This window comes from Orycteropus afer, unplaced genomic scaffold (assembly GCF_000298275.1).
Source record: "Orycteropus afer afer isolate SDZICR_OR568_19922 unplaced genomic scaffold, OryAfe1.0 scaffold00043, whole genome shotgun sequence".
NCBI classification, from domain to species: Eukaryota; Metazoa; Chordata; class Mammalia; order Tubulidentata; family Orycteropodidae; genus Orycteropus; species Orycteropus afer.
In genome coordinates, this window is record NW_006921630.1 from 4,760,600 (window position 1) to 4,783,368 (window position 22,769).

The following is a 22,769-nucleotide window of genomic DNA, read 5'->3' on the forward strand; positions in this document are numbered from 1 at the left end:
GCCCTTCTTTCTCCTATGATTGTTCTCTCCAAGGAGTGTATCTACCTGAGGTAAATGTTCAACTCATATGCCTGTCTTTTGTTTGGCTGGAAACCACAGGTGTGGGTTGAATTCCAGACCTGAAGGGCAGCTAGGGGTTATAGTCTCAGCAGTTCCACCAAGCTCTATCGGACCAGCAAACGTTCCCCCCACCTTTTTTTTCTCCAAATGATTTTGAGTTTTGTTCCACATTGTTCTCCCTCTCTATCCAGGATCTCCTAGATAGATCCCCTTCCACGTGGATGACAGTGGTAGCCAGGCACCATTTAGTTCTTCTGGTCTCATACTTGTATAGGCTGCAGATCAGATGGTGTACCAGTTGCTAGGACTAATTGTTTCCATGAATTTTGATTTTCTTCATTCTTCTTTGCTCTGGATGAAGAGAGACCCATCGTTGCATCTAGATGGCGGCTTGCTAGCTTTTAAGCTCCCAGTCGCTGAGTAGCTGAACTTGAGCAAAGAGTGGGGACTGCTCTTGTCCCTGCCAAGGCTCCTCCAGCCAGGGGCTCATGGCCCTAGGTAAATGATGGCTGTAAGGGGCATTCTGGTCCCTCCAGGAAGGAGGCATTGGATCACTTGGCTAGACAACTTTGTAGTCACAGCTTAACTGCCTATCAGGGAAGATGCCTACCCCCCACCACCACCCCTCTTTACCTGTCATTGGAGTCAGGCAGGAAAGGAACCCACATAGTTCTTCCTTGGTACCCTAAGAGCCTAGCATGGAGCCAGCACACAGGATGCATAAAAATGCTGAATGAATAAACAAATAAAAGTTAATAACAAATGAGGGTGTCAGAGAGACATTCAAAGCTTCTGTAAGGAGACAAAGAAATGGACATCTTAGACCCCAACTCCTTAACTTGCTGCTTACCATTCTGCTTCCTTCTGCAGCCTAGTGATGGGACCTGAGAGCAGTGTGGTGGGAGGGAAGGACGCACAGGTCTGGGGAGGGTCAAGAGCAAGAGTGCTCTTGGCTCCAGTCTCCACTATCTCTGTTCGCAGCTCTAATAATTCATCTTCCCTCCATATCCTTTTTCGTATCTCTAACCTAGTCCTCTTTCCTGTGCTGCAGACCCATAATTCCAGTTGCCTAAGGATACTACAAGGAGCTCTGGTGGTGTAACAGTTAAAGCATTCAGCTGCTAACCAAAAGGTTGTGGTTCGGACCCACCAGCTGTTTCGTGGCAGAAATGTGGCAGTCTGTTTCCGTAAAGATTTACAGCCTTGGAAACCCTATGGGGCAGTTCTGCTCTGTCCTATATGGATGACTCAAGTGGCTGTAGGTTTTTTTTTTTTTTTTTTGATCAATGATATCACAACCCCTAGAGAGATCACAGGCAAGGGAAAGCACTCAAATGTGTAAAGCCAGACTTTCATCTCCACCCTTTTCCTATATTCCATTTCTGTTAAGTGGGGCGGGGTTAAGGTGGGGGCTAGAGGTAGGGGAGGTGAGTGGGAGGCAGCCCAAGGCAGATGCCTGTTTTCTTTGATGTCCTCCTGTCCCTCACTTCTTACACCCATCAGTTAGAGTCCTATCAATTGTGCCTCTCAAGCTTATTTCTTCAGTCCTTCTTCTCTCCATTTTCTTCATAACCTCTAAACATGGATCATTGCAAGAAGCCCCCTAGCTTTCTGCACTCATCCCATCCATCTTCCACCGAACCTGTTGCCGATGATCTTCTTAGGAAATAAAGCTGCTCAGGTGACTCAAAGCCCCATACTCCCAAACTCAAACCCTTCGATGGTTCCCCATAGTCCATAAGCTAAAAATCCAAATGTGTGGCAAAGGCCTCCTCACCCTAGCTTCAGTCTACCCCTCATTCCTATCTCCTCCAGCCACTCCAAGCAACCTTGTACCCACAGGCCCTCTGATGCAGGGAAAGGATGCACACCCTTCCCTGTTTCATGTCTGACAAGCACTACAATATCTGCATCTGCTCAGAAGCCTTACTCTCCCTCTGAAGCCTCCTCCCTAGGCCTTCATTGTTCCTACATTAGTGCTTGCCACACTGTCTTGGAATCATATACGTGAATACCTCTCTTACCACACTTAAGTCAAGAGGAAGAACTACGTCTTACCCATCTCAGTAAGTGTTTGTCAAAAGAAGTGGAGATGAAGGATGGGTGCAAAGCAGGACAACATCCTTTCTGTGCAGACTTCTAAGCTGTGATAATTATCTCCTGGGGGAGGCCCAGGCCCCTGAACCTTCATTCCTCCAGGCACTACTGCATTGGCTACAGTGGCCAAATAACCCATTTGGTAGCTAAATATAAAAAGAACAAAACTTGTTAACAGGCTCTTGTATCTCTTTCAGTAACCTTGGGGGCAATATCATCAATGAGGCGGTCCTGAATTTGCTGAAGGCTGGACAGTCCCGGGAAGAAATTACAATGGAACACTTGGAGCCACTCCTCCAGGCTGAGATTATGGCGTCCACAGGTACCTGATTCCCAGCCAAGCAGAAATGAAGGCTCTGTTGAAAGTCATAGTTGGAGTAATGTGTGTGTGTTAGAACGTGTGTTTATGAAGTAGATGGTACCACAGAGGACATCCTGCACAGTTACCTCACACTGTCAGCTTTGAGTAGGTACAGAGTTTGTTGCCCAGGCTTGGCTTTTCCAAGAAGCCCTGATCTCCTTTTCTGAAAACGTTTTAAAGACAGTAGTTTGCATTGGCCCTGGAAGTACAGGCAATGGGCTCGGAAGCCTATTAGGAGGATTCTCACATAGAGAACCTCATTTCTTCAGCCTCCAGTCAGAGGTAGGATCACTCTACCTTCCACTACCATCAACCCAAACCTTAAACCTGGCAATCATGTCACCATGCTCCCTCTTCACTTGTGGTGTAGACTGAGAGTTATCAGGGCACTCCTTCCCTCAAAGGAGACATAGCTAAGCATAGCTCTTGTAGACATACCTCAAACACCTCTGCCAGAGTTGGCATATGAGATTGAACCCTGCCCAGGCATTAGGTCTGGGACACCTTAAAACTCAGCTAGCCTTGGCCCACAAGATCAGACCGCATGTAACTTTAACTCTTGATTTCAGAGAGTGGCTTTGGCCACAGCCGTCTTGTGAAGGAGAACCTGATTGACTTCTTCATCCCCTTCCTGCCACTGGAGTACCGTCACGTGAGGTTGTGTGCACGTGACGCTTTTCTGAGTCAGGAGCTGCTGTATACAGAAGAGGCACTGGAAGAAATTGCCAAGATGATGGTGTATGTCCCCAAGGAGGAACAACTCTTCTCTTCTCAGGGCTGCAAATCTATTTCCCAGAGAATTAACTACTTCCTGCCTTGAGAGCTAGAAGATGACTTCCTAAAGCTGGCTTCCGTCTACTCATGGGACCCTGGGACCTATCACAGCATGGTCTGGGACTGTAAGGGGTAGGAAGGGCAGGGTGGCATCCAACAATCACTAACACACAACTGGTGTGTAAAAGGTAGAACCAGAGCCAATTCCTAAAATCACTTGGTGCCTTAAAGACCCACATTCTAAAATGTGGGCCAGGTGGCTGAAGAAAGTCATGTGGGAGACAGACAAAACCCAAAGGCTTTTATGACTCTATGAATGGTCTCCTTAGCATCTCAGCTCTTTCATGCAGATGCTCAGAGTTGGGTCTGAGAGGCTGCAGATCTTCCAGTTACAGAGAAGGGAAGAATGAAGTCCTGCTGACCTAGGGACAGGGAGTACCTCAGTCTGCAGACTGGGATGAGTTAGCTTTCAAGTTGTTATTCTCAAAGGAAAGCTGAACAGCTCCTGCCTTTGAGGATAAGATCAGCAAAGAGTTTTAGGCTAAGGGAAAAGGTGCACAGGATTTTTTTTTTTTCCCCCTGAAGTCATAATTAAGGCTTGTTCTGCTTGCAGAGTTTTTTTTAAAAAGAATTTTATTTTAAATTAGGGGTCTAGAAATGACTTTCAAGATTAAAATTTTGTATTTTTCTAAATCCTTTGGCTTACTTTCTTGCCTACTAACCATGCTCACTCAGCAATATTTCAAATACCAGGTACTACTGATGGGGATTGGTGGTGACAAGGGGTGGATGTTGGCACTCAGAGTTGACAAGGTAACTGACTGGTCTGCCAATTTATTTCACTTTGCTTTGAGACCATACCAGCTCAGCCAAGTTACAACCTCTTATTGAAAGAGGCTTCCACAGCCTATTAGTCTTATATATATATGAGTAAGATTAAATGGTAATGTGTAAAGCATCAGCATTGTGCCCAGGCACATAGGAAGTGCTCACTAAGTGTTCTTGCCCTTCTCTCTGTTCTTCCTCTCTACCCTCGTTCTGGCGTAACACACACGTCTTCCCTTATATTGGTCATCTCACGTGTCCCTCTTTAAAGCCTTCACTGACTCTCTCACCTTTCCCACCCAGTGCCAATGAGTCGATTCTGATGCACAGTGATCCTACAGGACACAGAAAAACTGCCCTAGAAGTAGGGTGTCCAAGTCCTACAGAAGCACACTGCCACATCTTTCCCACACAGAGCTGCTAGTGGGTTCAAACTGCTGACCTTTCAGTTAGCACCCGAGCACTTAACCAGTGCTCTCCTCTTTCACCTTTGGCCCTTGTAAAATGGAACACTGCTGTCTCTCCCCCATGTAACACTTTATTGTGTTCATGTACTCCAATAACTGCCCCAAGTTAGGGAGTATCTAGCCCCAACTGTATTAGGCACTCATTAAATATTCAAATAAATGAATTAAAGGAACTTAGTTTCACACCACTCAAGGGACAAATGTAAACACGGCCTAACTGCACAGTAACAGGGTCTTGTTTTGGCTGCTGGCTCACTGTCTCAGTCTAAAGCATCATGGAAGACTATGCAGGCTACCCGATCCTATTACACACCTGGATCTAAACTCTGTAACGCACACTTTAAAACGGATACACAATAGTTGACATTCTTTTACCACTGGCTAGCCATGCTCGGGGGCTCTGGTGGCATAGTGCCTAAGGCACATGACTGCTAACCAGAAGGCTGGCAGTTCAAACCCACCAGCACTCCTTGGAAGGAAGATTGGGCAATCTACTTCTGTAGTGATACTGCCTCGGAAACCCAAGGAGGGTCTTTATGAGTGGAATCGACTGGACGGCAGTGAGTAGGAAAGCAGTAGCCATATTTGATGTCATACATATAGGACCTGAACCTCTTACCTTGGAAACTAAGACAGGCAGCGGAACATTGTGGTTCTGAGCACATTTTCTACAGCCAGACCTCCTGAATGGAATCATGGTTCCACCACTTACTACAGTGAGACCATGGGAAAGCTCAGCTCAGTTTAACCTTCATTTCCACTTTAATAAAAATGGGCACAATTGTACCTACCTAGGGTTGTGAGGATGAAATGAATAATCTTTAGAAAGAGCTTAAGACATGGTGATTTAAGTATTTAAGAATAATAACATAAAAATCTAACTACTGTCAGCTTTGGCATCATACTCAAAGCCAAGGCTGGGACTTTCTTCCATGTCTAGTTCTTGGAACCCTGGTTGTTTTAAGGCTCCCAACTAGTCAGAGACATCTAACATTTGAGAACTTACCATGTGCCATGGACTGTGCTAAGCAATTTATAGTTGTTGTCTTTGTAATCGATAACATTGTAACAGGCACCAATTTCCTCACAAAGCTGGTCAGTAGGAGGGGTGGGGATTCAAGCCAGGCAGTCGGAATCCAGCTCCTGAGCTTCCAACCACACTGCATTTTAATGACTTCTTTGTTCCTATGACTGGTTTCGTCAGCAAAAACCGCATCCTCAGGTGTGGAAAATATTCAGACTACAAAGAGGGAAAAGATCAAAATGTGGGATTCTTCTAGGAAGATCCTAAAAACAAGGCTTCCTAAACCAAAAATGAGGGGGAAAAAAGGACTGAAGATGAAATGAGGAGGTGTATAAAGTTATATTCAATAGCTGTTCAAACTGGGCCCACGTGTGTCATTATGCATATTCTATTCGTACCTAGTTAAGGTTGCTTCTAAAAGCAATGACTCATTTTTAAATACACTGAAGACTATGTCAAGAAAGAATAGAATGTTCCTTTGTGAGGTTCTATACTTACTCTGTTAATTTTACTTTGGCTCAAAACATCTTCAGAACTTATGTAGAGTTGTCCGCAGAATAGTCGCCTCATGTTGGACAGACACACACACATCCACACTATCCACCTTATGCACCAATCTGGGCTCCTGATAGTACCTTTTGGCCACTCCCCAAAAATAGAATCCATCAAAGGATGAGTACTCACCCCATAGAGGTCCTACTAGAGACTGTGCCAGAGGGATGCTTCTAAAATCCACTCTTTACCCTCTAAACATCCATTTTATGCAGAGAGAGAGAGCTCTGCTTAGATTCCCTTTCAGTTAAAATTAGGGGAGAAACATTCCAATCTTAAGCCTACTTTGCCAATAAAATATTGCAACCTTTATTTAAAACAAAACACAAGTTGGCAAACCTTATGAGACGACAGGCAGACAGCAGTCCCTTTCAAGGGCCTCATTTATTTACATTAAGTTTAACACTGTTAGCAGTTCACAGTCAGACAACAGAGTGAGAGATTTAAATTAGAAAAACAAAACAACTGAAAATATATTACAATAACAATTAGAACAAATACCTGACAACACTGGTAGTGTGACCTGTGATTGATGTGTTTTCAGTTAAATCCCATATTGTCTCACTGTGTCCCCAGTTGTGCACCAGCACCGGATCCTCCAACTCTCACCCTCTGTGCACCACACATACGCCTGCAGAGCATGACCTTTGGTATAAACGTTAAAAGAGTTTTAAAGAATCTGAATCACTGTATGTCTTAAGACAAAGGTCTGTCAACCACGATGAAATAGTCAAACTCATTTTTACCAGGTGAGCATCAAATTGGGGTTTTTTCACTGATAGTCATTACAGAATCAGATTGCAAAGAGGTGCAGGGTAGAGAGGAGAGAGGGGGTTTCTGAGTATGTGTTAGCAGCTGTCTGCCTGTTCACAGCAGACACAACAACCATGGCACTGCTGCTGTTCACCATTGGAAAAGATCTGATTAACTTCTACTTCACTTACTCCCCTCTCTTCTTAATGGGCACAATAGCAGTGCATATACGCTTATGGACATAAACATGTTCCCTCTATATGCTTGAGATATGAGGGTTTCCCAATATATCCCCCAAATAACTCTAAGATGAGTACCTCATTGCCCTTTCTAGTTTCTGAATACTCATTTCCCTGAAGGAAAGTCAGCTTAATCAAGGTGATTTCTCAAGATCTCAGAAAACTCCTATAATGAAGCCCAAGAACAGTGGCCAGAGTGAAGAATGACATGTCAAAACAGGAGACAGCTGTTTATCTGGTCCTCATCTACCAGAAATGCTTGTCTCGTGGCACTCTTTTCACCTACAACACATGGTATGGTACTTCTCAATTGTACAGAACAGCATTTGCGGTTCATTACTGATGACCCTAAAGTATTGCAGGATCTGGCAATACCTTCTGGATCAAAAAAATAAGTTTTATTTGGCATATCTGTGTGTTATTTTGATTGTTTAATTGCTGAAAATTAAATGTCCATATATGTGAAAATATTTTATTAACCAGAGGTCCCATTTTTCAACTAAAGTTTTTAGTGCTTCATTATATGATTCGAAACTCCTATCCTGAGGCTTACAAGCAAATCTGAGCAAGTTCCAACCATACAAATTCCCTGGACTTTTCTTAAAGCCACCTAGCTTTGAACAATTCACCTCCATAACGGGTTAAAAGGTTGGCTAGCATGCTCAGAGACCTCCCACTCTGTGTGTACAGCTCAGTACCCTGCAACTTGCTATACAGGTGATGAAGAATCACTTTAGAACAGACAGGGAGGAGATGTATCAAGATTCTGCCCTGAAGATGCTATGGTCTGAGGGCAACACTATGCTTAGCCTTGTTAACTCAGAGTAGGTATCATTTCCTCTTAGATGGTGTGCAGATTGGAAGACCTACTCAGCAGGTCATCTGTCATTACCTCTGGCTCAGTTATCAGGTCCCTCAGCAACAGGAGGTTAGAGCAAATCATTTTTTCCAGAAAAGGTAAGAAATTTCAATTATATAGGTGAACACACGAGCAAAGAAGTTAAATGCACCTGGAGGGAGGGAAGGGGCCAGTTACAGGGTCATTCCCCAGCTCATCAAGTGGAATAGAGAAAAATGCAGTGATCTCCTGTGAGGGCAAAACATGTAAAAGGGGAGCTCTCATTGACTTGGGCCTCGAGACATTGTCACCTGTGAAGAACAATTCTATCAACTCAGTAATTGTGCAAAACCAACCCAGCTGACAAGTCTTTTCCTCTGCAAGACTCATGAAACTCAGCTTTGAAGGCACCATTTCCTAGGGTGATCTCTGCCACCCTAGTCATCCTACGATCAAGATGACCTGTCACAGGCCTTGTCACACCGAAAGAAGCATGGGATTACAGAGCCTTCACCAATTTCCCATTTTTTGGATCTAAGATACTAAATCAGAAATAAAGGAAATATCAACTTTAGACCGTCAAGACAGAATATACAACTCAAGTGGGCGGCATGAAAAGCAGCACTCCCACAGCAGAAACTCAACCTGCCAGACACTGCAGTAAATTTCACAAAGGGCAGGCTGGAGCTGATAGTCACCTGGGTGGATACATGGGGAAGACAAAGAGCAGGGCGCAGCCCGCTCCTCAGCCCTGAAATCCATCCATGCTTCCTTGTGACAGGAGGGGAGGGAATGGGAGTGAAGTTCAGGTCCTGGAGGGAGAGCTGTAGTTGTACTGTAATAAAGCAGGGAGCTGTACCTATTACTTCAGGCTTGCTAGAAAAGCCAGCTTTGCATTAGATTTTTAAAAGTCTGATAGTTGGAACTCTATCCAAAGGCATAAAATCTGCTGACCATTGAGACCTTTTAGCAGCAGCCTGAGGCCTTCTCTCTGACCAGTGAGGATGGCTAGCAGCAATTTCCCTGGTTATCACATGGAAGGTAGAAGCATTCTTGAGGCCACTTCCCCCGCTCTCTCATGCTACAACATACCCCAAACTGAAGCAGGCATTTACACGGAGACTAGGCTACTGGTTTGAGCCCATGATAAGAGCGAGCTATAGACAGCTGAAGTCCATCATAAGAGGAAACATACATGAGAGGAAACTTAAGTCCAGAGACCCACCTACATAAAGAAGAATGGTCTTAACAGATGCCTAGGGCATAGAGATGGACCATCAACCCAAGTAGAGCAAGTTAATGCAAGCAGGATGATGAAACCCTAAAACCCTCATCAATAAAAATATAGATAACCCTGTCATCCAATGTGAGCTCCTGAAGGGGCACAGCCTGAGAAGAACAATGACATCAGTAGCAAAAATGACAGGGAGTGGGACTGGTTAGAATGCAGTATAGCTAATTCAAAAGTAGCCACCAAGGCAATTTACTCTTGGATATTTTAGAATGTAATGGATAGGTTATGTTCAGCTCCCTTCTTTTCAAAAATGTAGATAGATGATAAATGTCAAGCTCATTTATAACTGGTAGAAAGTTCCCAAAGTGCACTGGTTCTACAGCCATCTTACCCGCTGACTCTGCCCACCCACCAAAAGACAAAAACAAATACACTACGCACGACATAGGTTTAAAAAGACATTGTCAACATCAACAAGTCAGCTCCTGCCACATTTAGATGACTCAGTGGCTGAGCAGGGAGTGGACAAGGTTCATAAGTAAGAGGGCCGCACCCTTCTTGGAACAAAGTCCCTGAAACAACTTCTCCATTCCGAAATAACTAAAACCAAAAAGTTGGTCCCCAGTTTTCTGAAGTTATTCAGTTCTGAACTACAAATTTAGCAAGACACTTGCCACAACTGCATATATTTCTTTATCAGTTCCATATTTATAAACATAATCAATAAAGAGGTGACTGTTTATAGATCTGCATTTTCCGGTCCCTCACAGGTAAGAGCCTTTAGGTTAATGAGCATCTAACCAACTGTTTTCTCTTCTAAACAGACAATAATACAACTTCAGAATTATATTACCTTTGATATTTTCTCAAAGTGCTCTCATATACATTATCTCATAGTCAATAAAATGGTACTGAATGATAAAGATAATTTGTTTTTTTAAGAAAAAGGAATGTAGGAACAGTTTAAAAAAAAAAACAAAACTTAGTTGGTATTTCCTTAGTACACAGTGCAGACTGCTTTGTTGATGTCTGTTCCAAAGAATGACCCCATATGTATTTTTTGAATTACTGAGTTCTACTGAATGCCTGCTTTGTCACTGTTGCCATTACTCAACACGTAAGCCCCTTATGATCAGAGTGCCTGGAGCATGTGCTTTAAGAAAATGTGCAGCACCGTGCGGACTGATTGTCTATTTGAGCCACTTTTTTTTCAATGTCTCACAAGGCAGCAAGAATGGTGGAAAGATCCCATAACCAGGAAGTCAAACCAGACCCTAATTTCAGCCCTGGCTCTGTCACTAATCAACTGCTGTGAAATAATGGACAAGTACAACAACAACCATAGTCTCTTCCAGTTTCTTAATCTGTAAAGAAAAGGGCTAGGGTATTTATAGTTCTCAGATAGGGATGAGTGCAAGCACCTGAGGAGATTCTTTAAAACATATTGGTTGAGGCCCCCCCCCCCCAATTCTGATCTGGAGTGAGGCCAATGATTAGTTTTTCAAAAGCTCCCCAGGGGATTCTGTTTGCACATTCCGTGCTGAGAGTCACTGGAGTAGATGCTAGTAATAGTAACAGTAATAGTAGTAGTAATGTAGTAGTTAACATTTATGAAGTGCTCACAGTGTACCAGGCACTTGAGCTAATTTTTTAACATATATTATCTCATTTAATCCTTATAACAACCCTATGAGGTAGTTACTGTTAATATCCCTGTTTTACAATGAGGATAAACTGAGGCTTGGAAAGATTCAATGACTTGCCTTTTAGACTGACTTTAGAGCCTGAACTCTTCACCACTATCTATACTGTATCTTTTAAACTCACAAACTCTGAGATTTCAGTTAAGTAAATATGGGCTGTGCCTTCGCAAAGTCAGAATGTTTCATTAACTTGGAACTATTTAACTAGCCAAATGCCAACTGGAAAATTTATGATTTAAACCCTAAAATACAGCTGGGAAAGGGTCTTTACTGTAATCAAGTCTACATAGAGAGGTCATTTGGAAAAACATTGAATGAATTTCTTACAGCCAGTTTTTTTTTTTTTTTTCTTCATAAGGCTATCTCTCAGGATGTAAGTCTGTAGGAAAATATATCCATTTTAATTTTACACAAAGCCCTTTAAGAAAATACTTTATGTAAAGCACAATCAAGATGTATTCTACACACAACACTGCATTTTAAAGTAGGAAATCTGAACTGAAACCATATTACCTGTACATAAAAGGATTCCAGTTGTGGTAGCCCAAAAGTATGCATATATATAACCACTTTAGAAATTTTCAATACCTTGCTATAAAGGGTTTTTTTTCCCCTCTCTTCCTACTATCTGCTTTGCTTTAGTCTAGATAGAATTAAATTACATTTTCAGCTTCTAAAAGTAGTTTTTTCTGCTTTGAATTCAAACCTTTTAATTTACATAAGGTCTTTTTAATTGGTCCTTTTCAAATAGGAAAAGGAAAAACCTAGATTACCTTTTATAGTGTAAGCTGACAGTGCCTATTTAACCTGAACCCTGAGCCCTCAACCCCTGAAGTTGCACAGTTCAAGCATCATGCAGGATGGGATGTGCTACAATAGTCAATGCTATTCTTGACAGTGTTGAGAAAAGTCAATCAAATTCTTTAATTTATTGACCACCCACAGTAATTAAGACAGAGCTAGGTGCTGCCCCTGAGTAAGACACAGCCCCCACTCCTTAAGATTGTTTTTCAGTGAGAAAACCAGGGGGCTTAAATACACTCAGTAGTGTTTCTCCACGGCTTATTTTCAGAGCTCTCAAGGAAAAATAGATTCCTTGCTTAAAAAAAAAAAAAATCCCCTGAAAAACAATAATCCCTCAACTTGTATCCCACAATGATAGGGATAAACTTAATACAGCAGCATATTAATATTCTAAAGTTTTAGCTTTCCCCTCCCCACTATTAAAAGGCTAATTGCTAAAACTGTTTCAAGTTTATCAAAGTGTATGATGAGGGGGAATGGCAGGGAAGAAGGCAGAAGAAGGACTGCTGGTTTTAAAGTCCAGATTAAGGGGAACTCTATCTTCTCTTTCAACCACTAAAAGGGGATTAACCTGACCACTAGTTGCCTGTGCTGCATCTGTAGGTAATACATTGACAGGGATCACCCAACACCTGCAAGAAATGTCCAGTACTGTCTCCTCCCATCTTACCCTTCTCTTACCCTGGACTTTGTTTAGAGCAACAGTGGTAAGAATCAAGGTTACCTCTTTCTTTCTAAGGAACACTAAATTTCCTCCTCGGTCAAAGGCATCAAACTCTATCTGAAACATAGTTTTCCCTTAGTTATTGTTGTTGTTAATTGCTGCTGAGTGGATTTCAACTCATGGTGACCCCAGGTGTACCAAGTAGAACTGCTCCATAGATATTCTAGCCCAATTAATACAATCTCAGCAGTTCTAAATTTCACTAATACCTGCTACTGAGCAAAGAAGAGAATGCACTAAAGAGCTTTCCAAAGGCTCTCATAGGGATAACTATGTACTCACTTACTTGCAAAACACCCTTGAGAACATGTATCATTACCTTCATTTAAGAGATTAAGAGATGAGGCTGTGGCTTGACAGTGGATCAATGACAGAGCCAGGAAGAAAACTCAGTGTTCATCAATGGTGAATTCCTATCTTCCTAAAATGTTCCCTTGGGAGGGAAAAATTAAAATATTATATATTGGGTTCTCTTGTCTAATAAAGCTTTAAAAAGAGAACGAAGTAGCAATTAGAATTAGACATAATACCAGGAATATCAATAATATCTAACCCATTAGGCTTGGTTCCATGTGATCCTAATTAGCTCTGTAATTCAAAAGGAGAAGGGGTGGAAAAGGCCTATTTTCAAAAGACAAAACATGGTTTGAAAGCTACGTCATTAGGTTTCCAGGGTCTAGGTGGTGCTTCCTGGAACTGCTGCTCCTTGAGTTACGCACTCTTAAAATGGAGGTGAATTTCAAAATAAATAACAAAGAATACTCCCAATATGATCTTTACAAACAAGCACAACGATAGGGTAGGAGAATGTGAGTGGAAAAAAGCACGTGAGAGTGATTTAGGGTAATTTCATTAAAAATGCATCCCCCATCCCCCTTATCTAGATTGGCTCTAAAGTGATGATCGAGGGGAAAGGTAAAGGAAACAGCAGTTAGGACCAAGCCAGATTTGCCAGATTCAACTCTTAATTCTGGGCCTCTAAGCCTGGCCATCTGGGTTTCAACAAGAGGCTCCTTCCCTGGTATTTTAGTTGATAAGTATACAGCTGCTCAAGTCCTTGGCCAGTATGTCAGTATGCAGGGGCACTGTATCAGAAAAACGTGCCCCTGTGAGGACCTGGATGTGACCGTAATTTCACAACAAATGTTGGTTACTGTCTCAAAAGCTGCCAGGAATAAAGAAAGATAGCCTGCCCAGCAGAGGGTAAAGAAAAACCACCAAGGAGAGCTGAGAGATGCCTGTGCCTATGGTTTACAAATGGGCACCCACAAGGAGAAAGTTGATCCTGGTCCATTAGGAACCAATATAGACTAGAAGAAGTGACTTCTGCTAATCAATCTAGGAAAGAGGAGGAGGTCTTAATCTCCTTGACTAAATCTCCCAGCTTGTTTACTTCCAGCACCAACATTTCGCAGTTGTGTATTTTAGCAATTTGATTTGCAGTTCTTACTACAGCAGCAATGACCTCATGGAAGCAAGGCCAACAGCTGCTTCCAAGAGACTTGAATAAACCTTCTCTTGATACATTCCCAACATTCCTTTCTTCTGACCCAATAAATTCATTAGGTAAGTTGGTGCATAATCACCATTAGTACCTTCTGGAGCCCTATGTTAACTCCCTTTTGCGTGGAGCAGAACTGGTGCTGCAGCCTTGCTGAGCTAAGCCCCGTCCAGCCACCTGAACATCATTCCAGGTAGGAATGGGTTTGATTTTTCTTTATGGCATGACATACATGTTTTCCCTGATTTTGCAGTGTAGCTTCCAACCCCGGCCACTACTGCCCTGCCACCATTGAATTTTCCTCTCCTGTACTGATGTGGTTTGCTTTTTGTGTTTTTTGAGATGAACCTGTAAACGTAAGAACTCAGGGATCTGAGGTACTTCACATAAACACACTCAAGTATCAGTCTTTCATTTTTTGAAAACAAGACACAGGAAAGCAAGTTCTCTTTACCCTCTTCCTCAGAAATGTGTGCATTTTCTACTTGGCTAACAGTGGCTACCTTTGCACTACATCACTGATTTCCTGTACACATGACAATAAGTTATTAAGGACAGGGTTTGCCCCGGATACACCAGCAGCTGCTGAAGACACCTGCAGCTCCTGCAAGCTGAGTTCCAGTTTGCTCACGGCCTCTCGGAAGGCAAATTTGTTGCGAGTCTGGGGGATGCAGTCCACATAGCCTGAGCAGTAGTCGAGCAGCTGGTGTCCAGTGTCTACCAGCTGGCTGTTGGGCACAGGTTCTGTGATTGCACTGGACAGTAGGTCAGCACATTCTAGCAGGGCCTCTTTGCTGATTTTGTCTGCTGAGATTTTCTCAGCCACCTGTTTGGTTTTTCTCAGAGCCACTTTAGTACCTGCTGTGCCATTGGCCATTTTGGCTGGCGAGATGGAAGATGTGGGCAGAGGCACTTGAGGTGGAGGCATCACTGGCCTCACAGCTTTCCCACTGATGGGCACCGCTCCTGGTGTTGCCTTTTTCCCACCTTCCTGGGTTTCTGACATGGGCTGTACTGTAGAAGGAGCAGTTGGCTCTTCCAGAGGGTCTGAGCATATGGACGGATGCTGCAGTAGTTTCATGACTGGTGGTGGGGGTGGGGCACACTTTGGTTTTACCCGTCGGGGTCGGTCCTTGTCTCCAGAGGATGTGACCTGATGCTCGGATAAGAGCTTGAACTTGTTCCCCTGAGAGTCTGTGCCAATGAGCTGCACGTCAGCTGGAGTGTGTTTCAGAGTGGGTGAGATAAGGACTGGCACTTTGTGGTTGTGAGTGGTTGGAAGGACTGCCACCTTGGCTGGAGAAGACCACCCTGGCTGCTCTCCATCCTCTGGAACTCCAGCCATCCCAAGTCGTGTCCCCCCATTCCTCTCCTTACTTTTGGTGGTAACTGCCACTCCAGTACCCCCTGGCCCTGGAAAGTCCTTCTCTATAATAGCTGGATCCCCAGAAGGGGTTCTGAGAGGAAGAGCTGTGGCTCCTCGGGGCAAAAGCTTGGCTTTTGGTCGTTCTCTGGTTGGTGCAGCACCTTCCTCTGATTTTTTTGGAACCAAGTCATTGGCCCTGCCCACATTCTCTTCTGGCTGAGAAGAGGTGGATACTGTCCTTTCCAGCTGGAGTTTGGACCTCTGGCAGTTCCTGGGAAGAGTCATTGCCATCCTATCCTGCTCTGGAAGCCCTGAGGACATGGAAGATGTAGAGTTTGACCTTGGAAAAGGCTTGGAGGTGTCATCACTGGCTGTAGGTTTACCCGCTCGTAAGCCCAGTGTCTTTTTTATTAAGCGTGGTGTAAAGAAGCCCGTGATGCCAGACCACCCACCCCCAGCAGTGCCACTGCCCCCACCCCCACCACCGTCGTCATTACAAAGGTTCCTTTGTGCAAAGCTCCCCCCATCGCACTTGGGTGGCACCAGATTCGCCTCTTGCTGGGCAGGTATGAAAGAGAACCCGTCAGCATGCTGTAGAGAAGCAACAGATGAGAAGTTACCCGTGAACTCATATTTCTTGTGGGGCTGATTCTCCATTTCTCGGAAGGAGCTGCTACGTTTGGGGGGTGTGGGAGCATTTCTTTTTTTCATGAAGGAGCTGAAGAAGCCTCCTTTCCTATCCCTGGTGAAGCATGTCTCTTTGGCATCTTCTAAGAGGCTGCTGGGTGACTTGTCTCTTTGCTTTCGAGGGAGTGCTGGGGATCCACTGGGGACCTGTGCACTTCTAAGGAACCCTGATGAGAAACAGCCAGTCAGTCATGTGAAAGACAAGAAGGGAATCCATCACACCTGAGTTACTAACAGTGGGCTCTAAGGGTTTTGTCAGTATCTACTTAATGCCAAGTGTTGGTGGGACTCAGAGGAAACTAAGAAATGGATTAATGCATTATCATTTTACTCTGATTAGTATTCCAAATGCACTAGGGGTCATAAATGGGGAAAACATAATCTGTCAGTAATTACATCAGCATCCATTCTTTCTCTAAAAGCTATAGTGCAACCTGGTGTCATCTATCAGGCTCAACGAAGTTGTTCCCAGAACTGTAAAGATGGTAACTACCTGAGAATCAGGAGTTGGGGAAATAGAGCTGCAGGCAGAGTTAAATGTCAGATAGACCAGGATAACAAACACTGGCAATGTAGAGCCAAGAGTGATAGGTGAAATAGATGCCATACTTTCCTCAGGGTAGACAGCCATAAGAACAGGAATAAAAATATCATACCACATGGCTCTTCAAACAAGGCAACATCTCATAAAGGCCTATTTTGATTCTACTGGCCTAGGGACCCATACCTGGTGCTGAGCTGGAGGCAGAATTCTCTATGGTATCTTGTGTCCCTTCAATGTTCTCCTTGTTCTCCACCTGTTTCTTCAGTGTCCGGATCTTGGAAGGAAGTATAGGTAACCGGGGTAGGTATGGAACAACAGATGAGGAGGAGGCAGCTCTCCCAAGCTCCTCAGCTACCTCTGTGAGGAAGACAAGCAGATTTATAAGAAGAACAATTTTATGACAGAGAAAAGTTTTTTTTTTTTTCCAAAACAGATAAAAAACTGAGAAAGAACTGGAGAATAGAGTATCAAAATATATAAATGGAGTCACAGTGGAAGTATTTTTTTTAAGTCATATTCTTGTTATGTATTCTTTTGCTCAACATTATGTCTGCAAATTCATCCATGTTGTTGCATGTGGCATGAGTTTTTCTTGTTGCTGTGTAGTATTCCAATGTGCAAACAGACCACAATTTTCCTGTTGATGGGTATTTAGGTTATTTCCAAATTTGGGCTAATATGAATAATGTTGCTAGAAATACCATTCTGCGTGTCTTTGGTTCACAATCATACGCGTGCCGGTTAGCTATCTGCCTAGGAGAGGAACTGGTGGGTCACAGGGTCCATGATGTTCAGTTTTAATGGGTACTGCTAAACCGTCTTCCAAAATGGCTGCACCAATTTGCACTCCCATTATTAGTATATATAAATAAGAGTTCTGATTAATCTATTACCAGGATTTTTGGTTTGTTTTTTAATGTTAGCCTTTCTGGTAGGTATGTAGTGATATCTACTGCGTTTTTATTTTGTACTTGATGATGATGAATGATGTTGAATATTTGCTCATTGATCATTTGGATATAGTAGTCCAAAGGTTGAATAAAGCAGATAAACTATTTTGATTTTTTTTTTAGGTTGCACCTTTCACTAAAAAGGAGGGTAGATATAATCAATTCCAATTCATGAAAACTGGGCTCCTGAAAAAATATTCTCCATTATTAAGTGCTGGCTGATTAATAAACTTGGCCAAGAGTGTTGTGGCTTTTAATGAGGCAAAGACATATTTACTATTCATTCCTGAACAAAAATGAAGAAGGGAGGATCAAATTGTGCTATTTTGCAGTTATTTTAAAAAATTAACTCTCCACAGGAGTGTACACGTAACTCAAGCCATGCCAATGAGATTCCTTTCTCAGGCTTCTGTACATAGAAGACTAACATTCTTTGTCATCTTTGATCATGGGCTATAAAGACATGACCTCAAAGACGTTGGCAATTGTGTCCCATGCCACTTGGAGTAATCTAAGGATAAGATAAATGTAGAAGCAGGAGTAAAGAGACATTGGATGGGAGTGGGTATGGGAGGGGGTTCTTTCTCATTCTCATTCCTCTCAAGAGGAAAGGGAAAGGAGAAAAACCTGAAGCTACTTGAGTCTCTGACTTCAAATGATCCTAAAGTTTGCGTCACCCTTGCTTTTCCCTGGTTTAATTAGTGATGCAATAAATCCTCCTTTTGTTGCCTAAGAAAGTTTGAGTAGGGTCTCTTTCATGTGTAAGTGACTAATAAATACATCCTTCTACGGCAGGACAGTGCTCTGGTGTGCTAACCAAAAGGTTGCCAGTTTGAACCCACCAGTTGCTCCATGGGAGAAAGATGAGGTGGTCTGCTTCTGTACATTTACAGCCCTGGAAACCCTATGGGGGCAGTTCTACTCTGTTATATAGGTCACTATGAGTAGGAATCGACTCAATGACAGTAGGTTTTTTTGGGTTTAAGGTAGGGATTGTATCTTATTTCTGTGTCACTAAACCTAGTGTAGTGCTTGATTAAATGTTCAATAAAATATGAGTTGAATAGTGTTAAATTTCTTCTTCAGTGATTTTGAATTTAAATTAGCTTGGAAAATTGATAAAGGATAAAACATTTTCAGAGAAGGAGAAATATTTAACTAAGGATCCAACAAAATTTAAAAGTTGACACAAAGTACCAAAGAAAGGGACCATGCTCTTTGGCTTATATTCATGATTTCTAGCACTTTGGCTTCATAGAAAATAAAGCAGACAGAGGAAGAACAGTGCTGTGACAAGCAACTGCTCAATCTGGCCCAAAGGGCCACTGTGCCCTTACCAATCTATAGCAGTTCCATACATCAAAGAACAAAGATGAAAATAATTTTCATTAAAATTTCATCTTTTTCCTTTTGTCTCTCTTGACATGATAAATCACTAAGGGAAGCAGGCAAAAATCATCTTGCCGATTTCCTCTTCTATTATATTTTTATATTATATTTTTAAAACTTGCACATTAGTCAACTCTGTGTTCAGTTATGAAGAAAAGGGAAAATGTGGAAGAATATGTTCAAAATTCTAAGACTATCAAATGTGTCTAATGAAAACAAACCAAACCCACTGTCATCGAGTTGATTCTGACTCATAGTGACTCCCACTGAGTTTCCAAGGTGGTAAATCTTTACAGAAGTAGATTGCCCAGTCTTGCTTCCATGGAGCGGCTGGTGGGTATAGGCAGGTATAATTAGGAATACTTTGACTTTTGCAGATAATTTGAGAGAGACATAAAAGTAGGAGTTGCCTGTATGTGTACATAGACCAAAAAAAACCCACACTGCTTTAAATGAGTGTCACTCTTCACTCTCCTGCCAGTAATCCAATCTCTCACACCAGGCTCCTGAAAGGACTCACTAAACCTTTTCTAAGTCTCCCATTCTAAGGCTTCAACCTGTACTTCTTACCATTCTGGTTGTCATTCTAGATCACCCAAATGTTGTTAGCCATGACTGAACCAATTTGAAACCCTGATTCTTACCTTCAGAAATGCTGGAGTCATGAAACATGGTTTCAAAAGCTTGATGAGTCTCAGCAAAAGAAGGCCTGTCAGCAGGACTCCACTTCCAGCCTATATATGGCAAAAGAGGAAAATACTAAGCTTCTGATAAGAATTCTATATCCAGTGACATAGCTGATAATGAGTTCAGTGCATCATAATGTATACTTATGAAAGTAGAGTGGTAATTACAAGGATAGTAATGAAGTGCTTCTCAGTTCCAGGCTCTGAGGTATAATGAACGTATAGCCTGGGGCTGGGTCCTCTAGTGAGCCTCAATTTTTCTTGTGTCTACTATAGGGATGAGGAAAGGTTGGGAGATGGTTTAGAATATGGCAAATTTTCTTCCTCTGGAAAAATGAAAGAAGTAAATACTGTTTTCAAACTCATTTTAATGTTACAAATAATTAGTTGTATATATTCAGATACACAATAAGATACCAGAGAGGAGGAACTCAGAGCTCTCATCTGACAAAGACAGACAGAGCAGTAGGGAATGTCAATGCTCAATGAGAAAATAACAAAACCCAAAACCAAACCCACTGCCATCAAGTTGATTCCGGCTCCTAACAACCCTGTGGGGCAGAGTAGAACTGCCTTGTAGGGATTCTAAGGCTGTAAATCTTTATGGAAGCAGATAGCCTCATTTTCCTCCCATGGAGCAACTGGTGGGTTCAAATCCCCAACCTTTTGGTTAGCAGCTGAATGCCTTAACCACTGTACTACCAGAGCTCCTTGAGAAAATAATGAGAACATTTTTAAACAACTGCAATTGAATTCACTACTCACCTTCCTAAGGCTCTCACATTCAAGCAGTCAGATACTTTTGTTTATCCATCACAGAGGTTACTTTCATATATTCTCCATAGTCCTTAGCAATCATTTTTAGCTAGTTGAAAGCAGCCCTCCCCTACCTTTACCTCCAAGCCCAATTTCTTATTCTATAAAATATGCAAATGTTTTTGGGAAATTGGGTCAATATTTGAGCCATGTTCAACTGTTTTTAGGATTCCAATAAGACACAATATGCCAACTGGTTAATCAACAACAAACTCTCTAAATATCATGAGGTGGATTCAATCTAACAACAAGATGAGAAGTGGAGACATGTTTCCAATTTCATGAACTATCCTAAGCAGTCAGCTGCAGGGATCTAGGTAAGGGTGGTACAAGAGATTTCCAACAGGGAGACAAACTTGTCTGTCGGTTTGCCCTACCATGGTGACATGTTGATGTGAGTTTTGAGGCTCAGCTGCTGGTCTTTCACACCTAGCGGGATGCACATGGTGCACAGGTATCAGACCAGCTTACAGACTGAGACAGACGAGGAAGAAGGAAGAGGCCATCCACTTCTCAAAGAATTGGCCAGGGAAAACCTTATGAATAGCAAAGAAACACTGTCTGATACATTACCACTCAACTTTATGAATAGTCTGGTTAGATTAGAAGGCTCTCAAAATAAGACTGGGAAAGAGCTGCATCATCTGAGTAAACCGAGCCTTACTCCTATGGATAAGGTAATGCTTTCAAGACCTCCATTTGCTGATGTGGCACCACTCAAATTGAGAAACAGCTGCAGACATCCATTAATCATCAGAACATGAAATGTATGTATGTAGTATGAATCTAGGAAAATTGGAAGTTGTCAGAAATGAAATGGAACGCATAAAGATTGATATCTTCAGCATTAGTGAGATGAACTGGATTGGTTTTGGCCATTCTGAATCAGACAACCATATGATCTACTATGCCAGGAATGCCAGTTTGAAGAGGAATGGCGTGGCATTCATCATCACAAAGGATCTTTCAAGATCTGTCCTGAAGTACAATACTGTCAGTGATAGGAAAATATCCACACACCTACAAGGAAGACCCGTTAATATGACTGTTATTCAAATTTATGCACCAACCACCAAAGCCAAAGATGAGGAAATTGAAGATTTTTATCAACTTCTGCAGTCTGAAATTGAGCAAGCATGCAATCAGGATGTGTTAATTATCACTGGTGACTGGAATGCAAAAGTGGGAAACAAAGAATAATCACCAGTAGTTGGAAAATTTGGCCTTGGTGACAGACATAATGCTGGAACTCTCATGGTAGAATTTTGCAAGACCAACGACTTGTTCATTGAAAACACCTTTTTTCAACAACACAAATGGTGGCTCGACATGTGGACTTCACCAGATGGAACACACAGGAATCAGATTGACTACATCTGTGGCAAGAGGTGGTGGAAAAGCTCAATATCTTCAGCCAAAACCAGGCCAGGAGCTGATTGTGGAACAGACCATCAACTGCTCATATGCAAGTACAACTTGAAGTTAAAGACAATTCAAACAAGTCCAAGAGAGCCAAAGTATGATCTTGAATATATCCCTCCTGAATTTAGAGATCATCTAAAGAATAGATTTGATGCATTGAACACCAATGACCGAAAGCCAGATGAATTATGGGAAGATATCAAGAACATTATCCATGAAGAAAGCAAGAGATCACTAAAAAGACAAGAAAAGAAGAGAAGATCAAATGGATGACAGAAGAGACTCTGAAATTTGCCCTTGAGCGGAGAGTAGCTAAAGCAAATGGAAGAAATGACAAGATAAAAGAGCTGAACAGAAGATTTCAAAGAGCAGCTTGAGCAGACAAAGCCAATTACTATAATGAAATGTGCAAAGACCTGGAGTTGGAAAACCAAAAGGGAAGAACATGCTTGGCATTTCTCAAGCTGAAAGAATTGAAAAAATTGAAGCCTCGAGTTGCAATCTTGAGAGATTCTATGGGCAAAATATTGAATGACGCAGGAAACATCAAGAGAAGATGAGAGGAATACACAGTCACTGTACCAAAAGGAACTGGTCGATCTTCATCCATTTCAGGAAGTGGCATATGATCTAGAGCCAATGATACTGAAGGAGGAAGTCGCAGCTGCAATGAAAGAATTGGCGAAGAATAAAACTCCGGGAATTGACAGAATACCCCCTGAGATATTTCAACAAATGGATGGCCCACTGGAAGCACTCACTTGGTTATGCCAAGAGACTTGGAAGACAGCTACCTGGACAACTGACTGGAAGAGACCCATATTTGTACCCATTCCAAAGAAAGGTGATCTCACAGAGTGTGGAAATTATAGAACAATATCATTAATATCGCACACAAGTAAGATCTTACTGAAGATAATTCAAAAACGGTTGCAGCAGTATATTGACAGAGA

General features: G+C 42.3%; 2 protein-coding genes across 2 annotated transcripts in view; one reads left to right on the plus strand and one right to left on the minus strand.

The window, feature by feature from the left end:
* The window catches only part of TOR3A (torsin family 3 member A), a 15,933-nt gene extending 12,595 nt beyond the window's left edge, over window positions 1–3,338 (plus strand). Inside the window, exons 5-6 of the mRNA XM_007937619.1 lie at window positions 2,355–2,479; window positions 3,088–3,338. Coding sequence (XP_007935810.1) covers window positions 2,355–2,479; window positions 3,088–3,338 — 376 coding nt within the window. The remainder of the gene's footprint in view (window positions 1–2,354; window positions 2,480–3,087) is intronic.
* Window positions 3,339–14,455: 11,117 nt separating this feature from the next.
* The window catches only part of ABL2 (ABL proto-oncogene 2, non-receptor tyrosine kinase), a 167,471-nt gene continuing 159,157 nt past the window's right edge, over window positions 14,456–22,769 (minus strand). Inside the window, exons 10-13 of the mRNA XM_007937623.1 lie at window positions 19,537–19,626; window positions 16,737–16,910; window positions 15,943–16,176; window positions 14,456–15,633 (exon numbers count right to left, since the gene is read on the minus strand). Of these exons, the coding sequence (XP_007935814.1) occupies window positions 14,456–15,633; window positions 15,943–16,176; window positions 16,737–16,910; window positions 19,537–19,626 (1,676 nt within the window). The remainder of the gene's footprint in view (window positions 15,634–15,942; window positions 16,177–16,736; window positions 16,911–19,536; window positions 19,627–22,769) is intronic.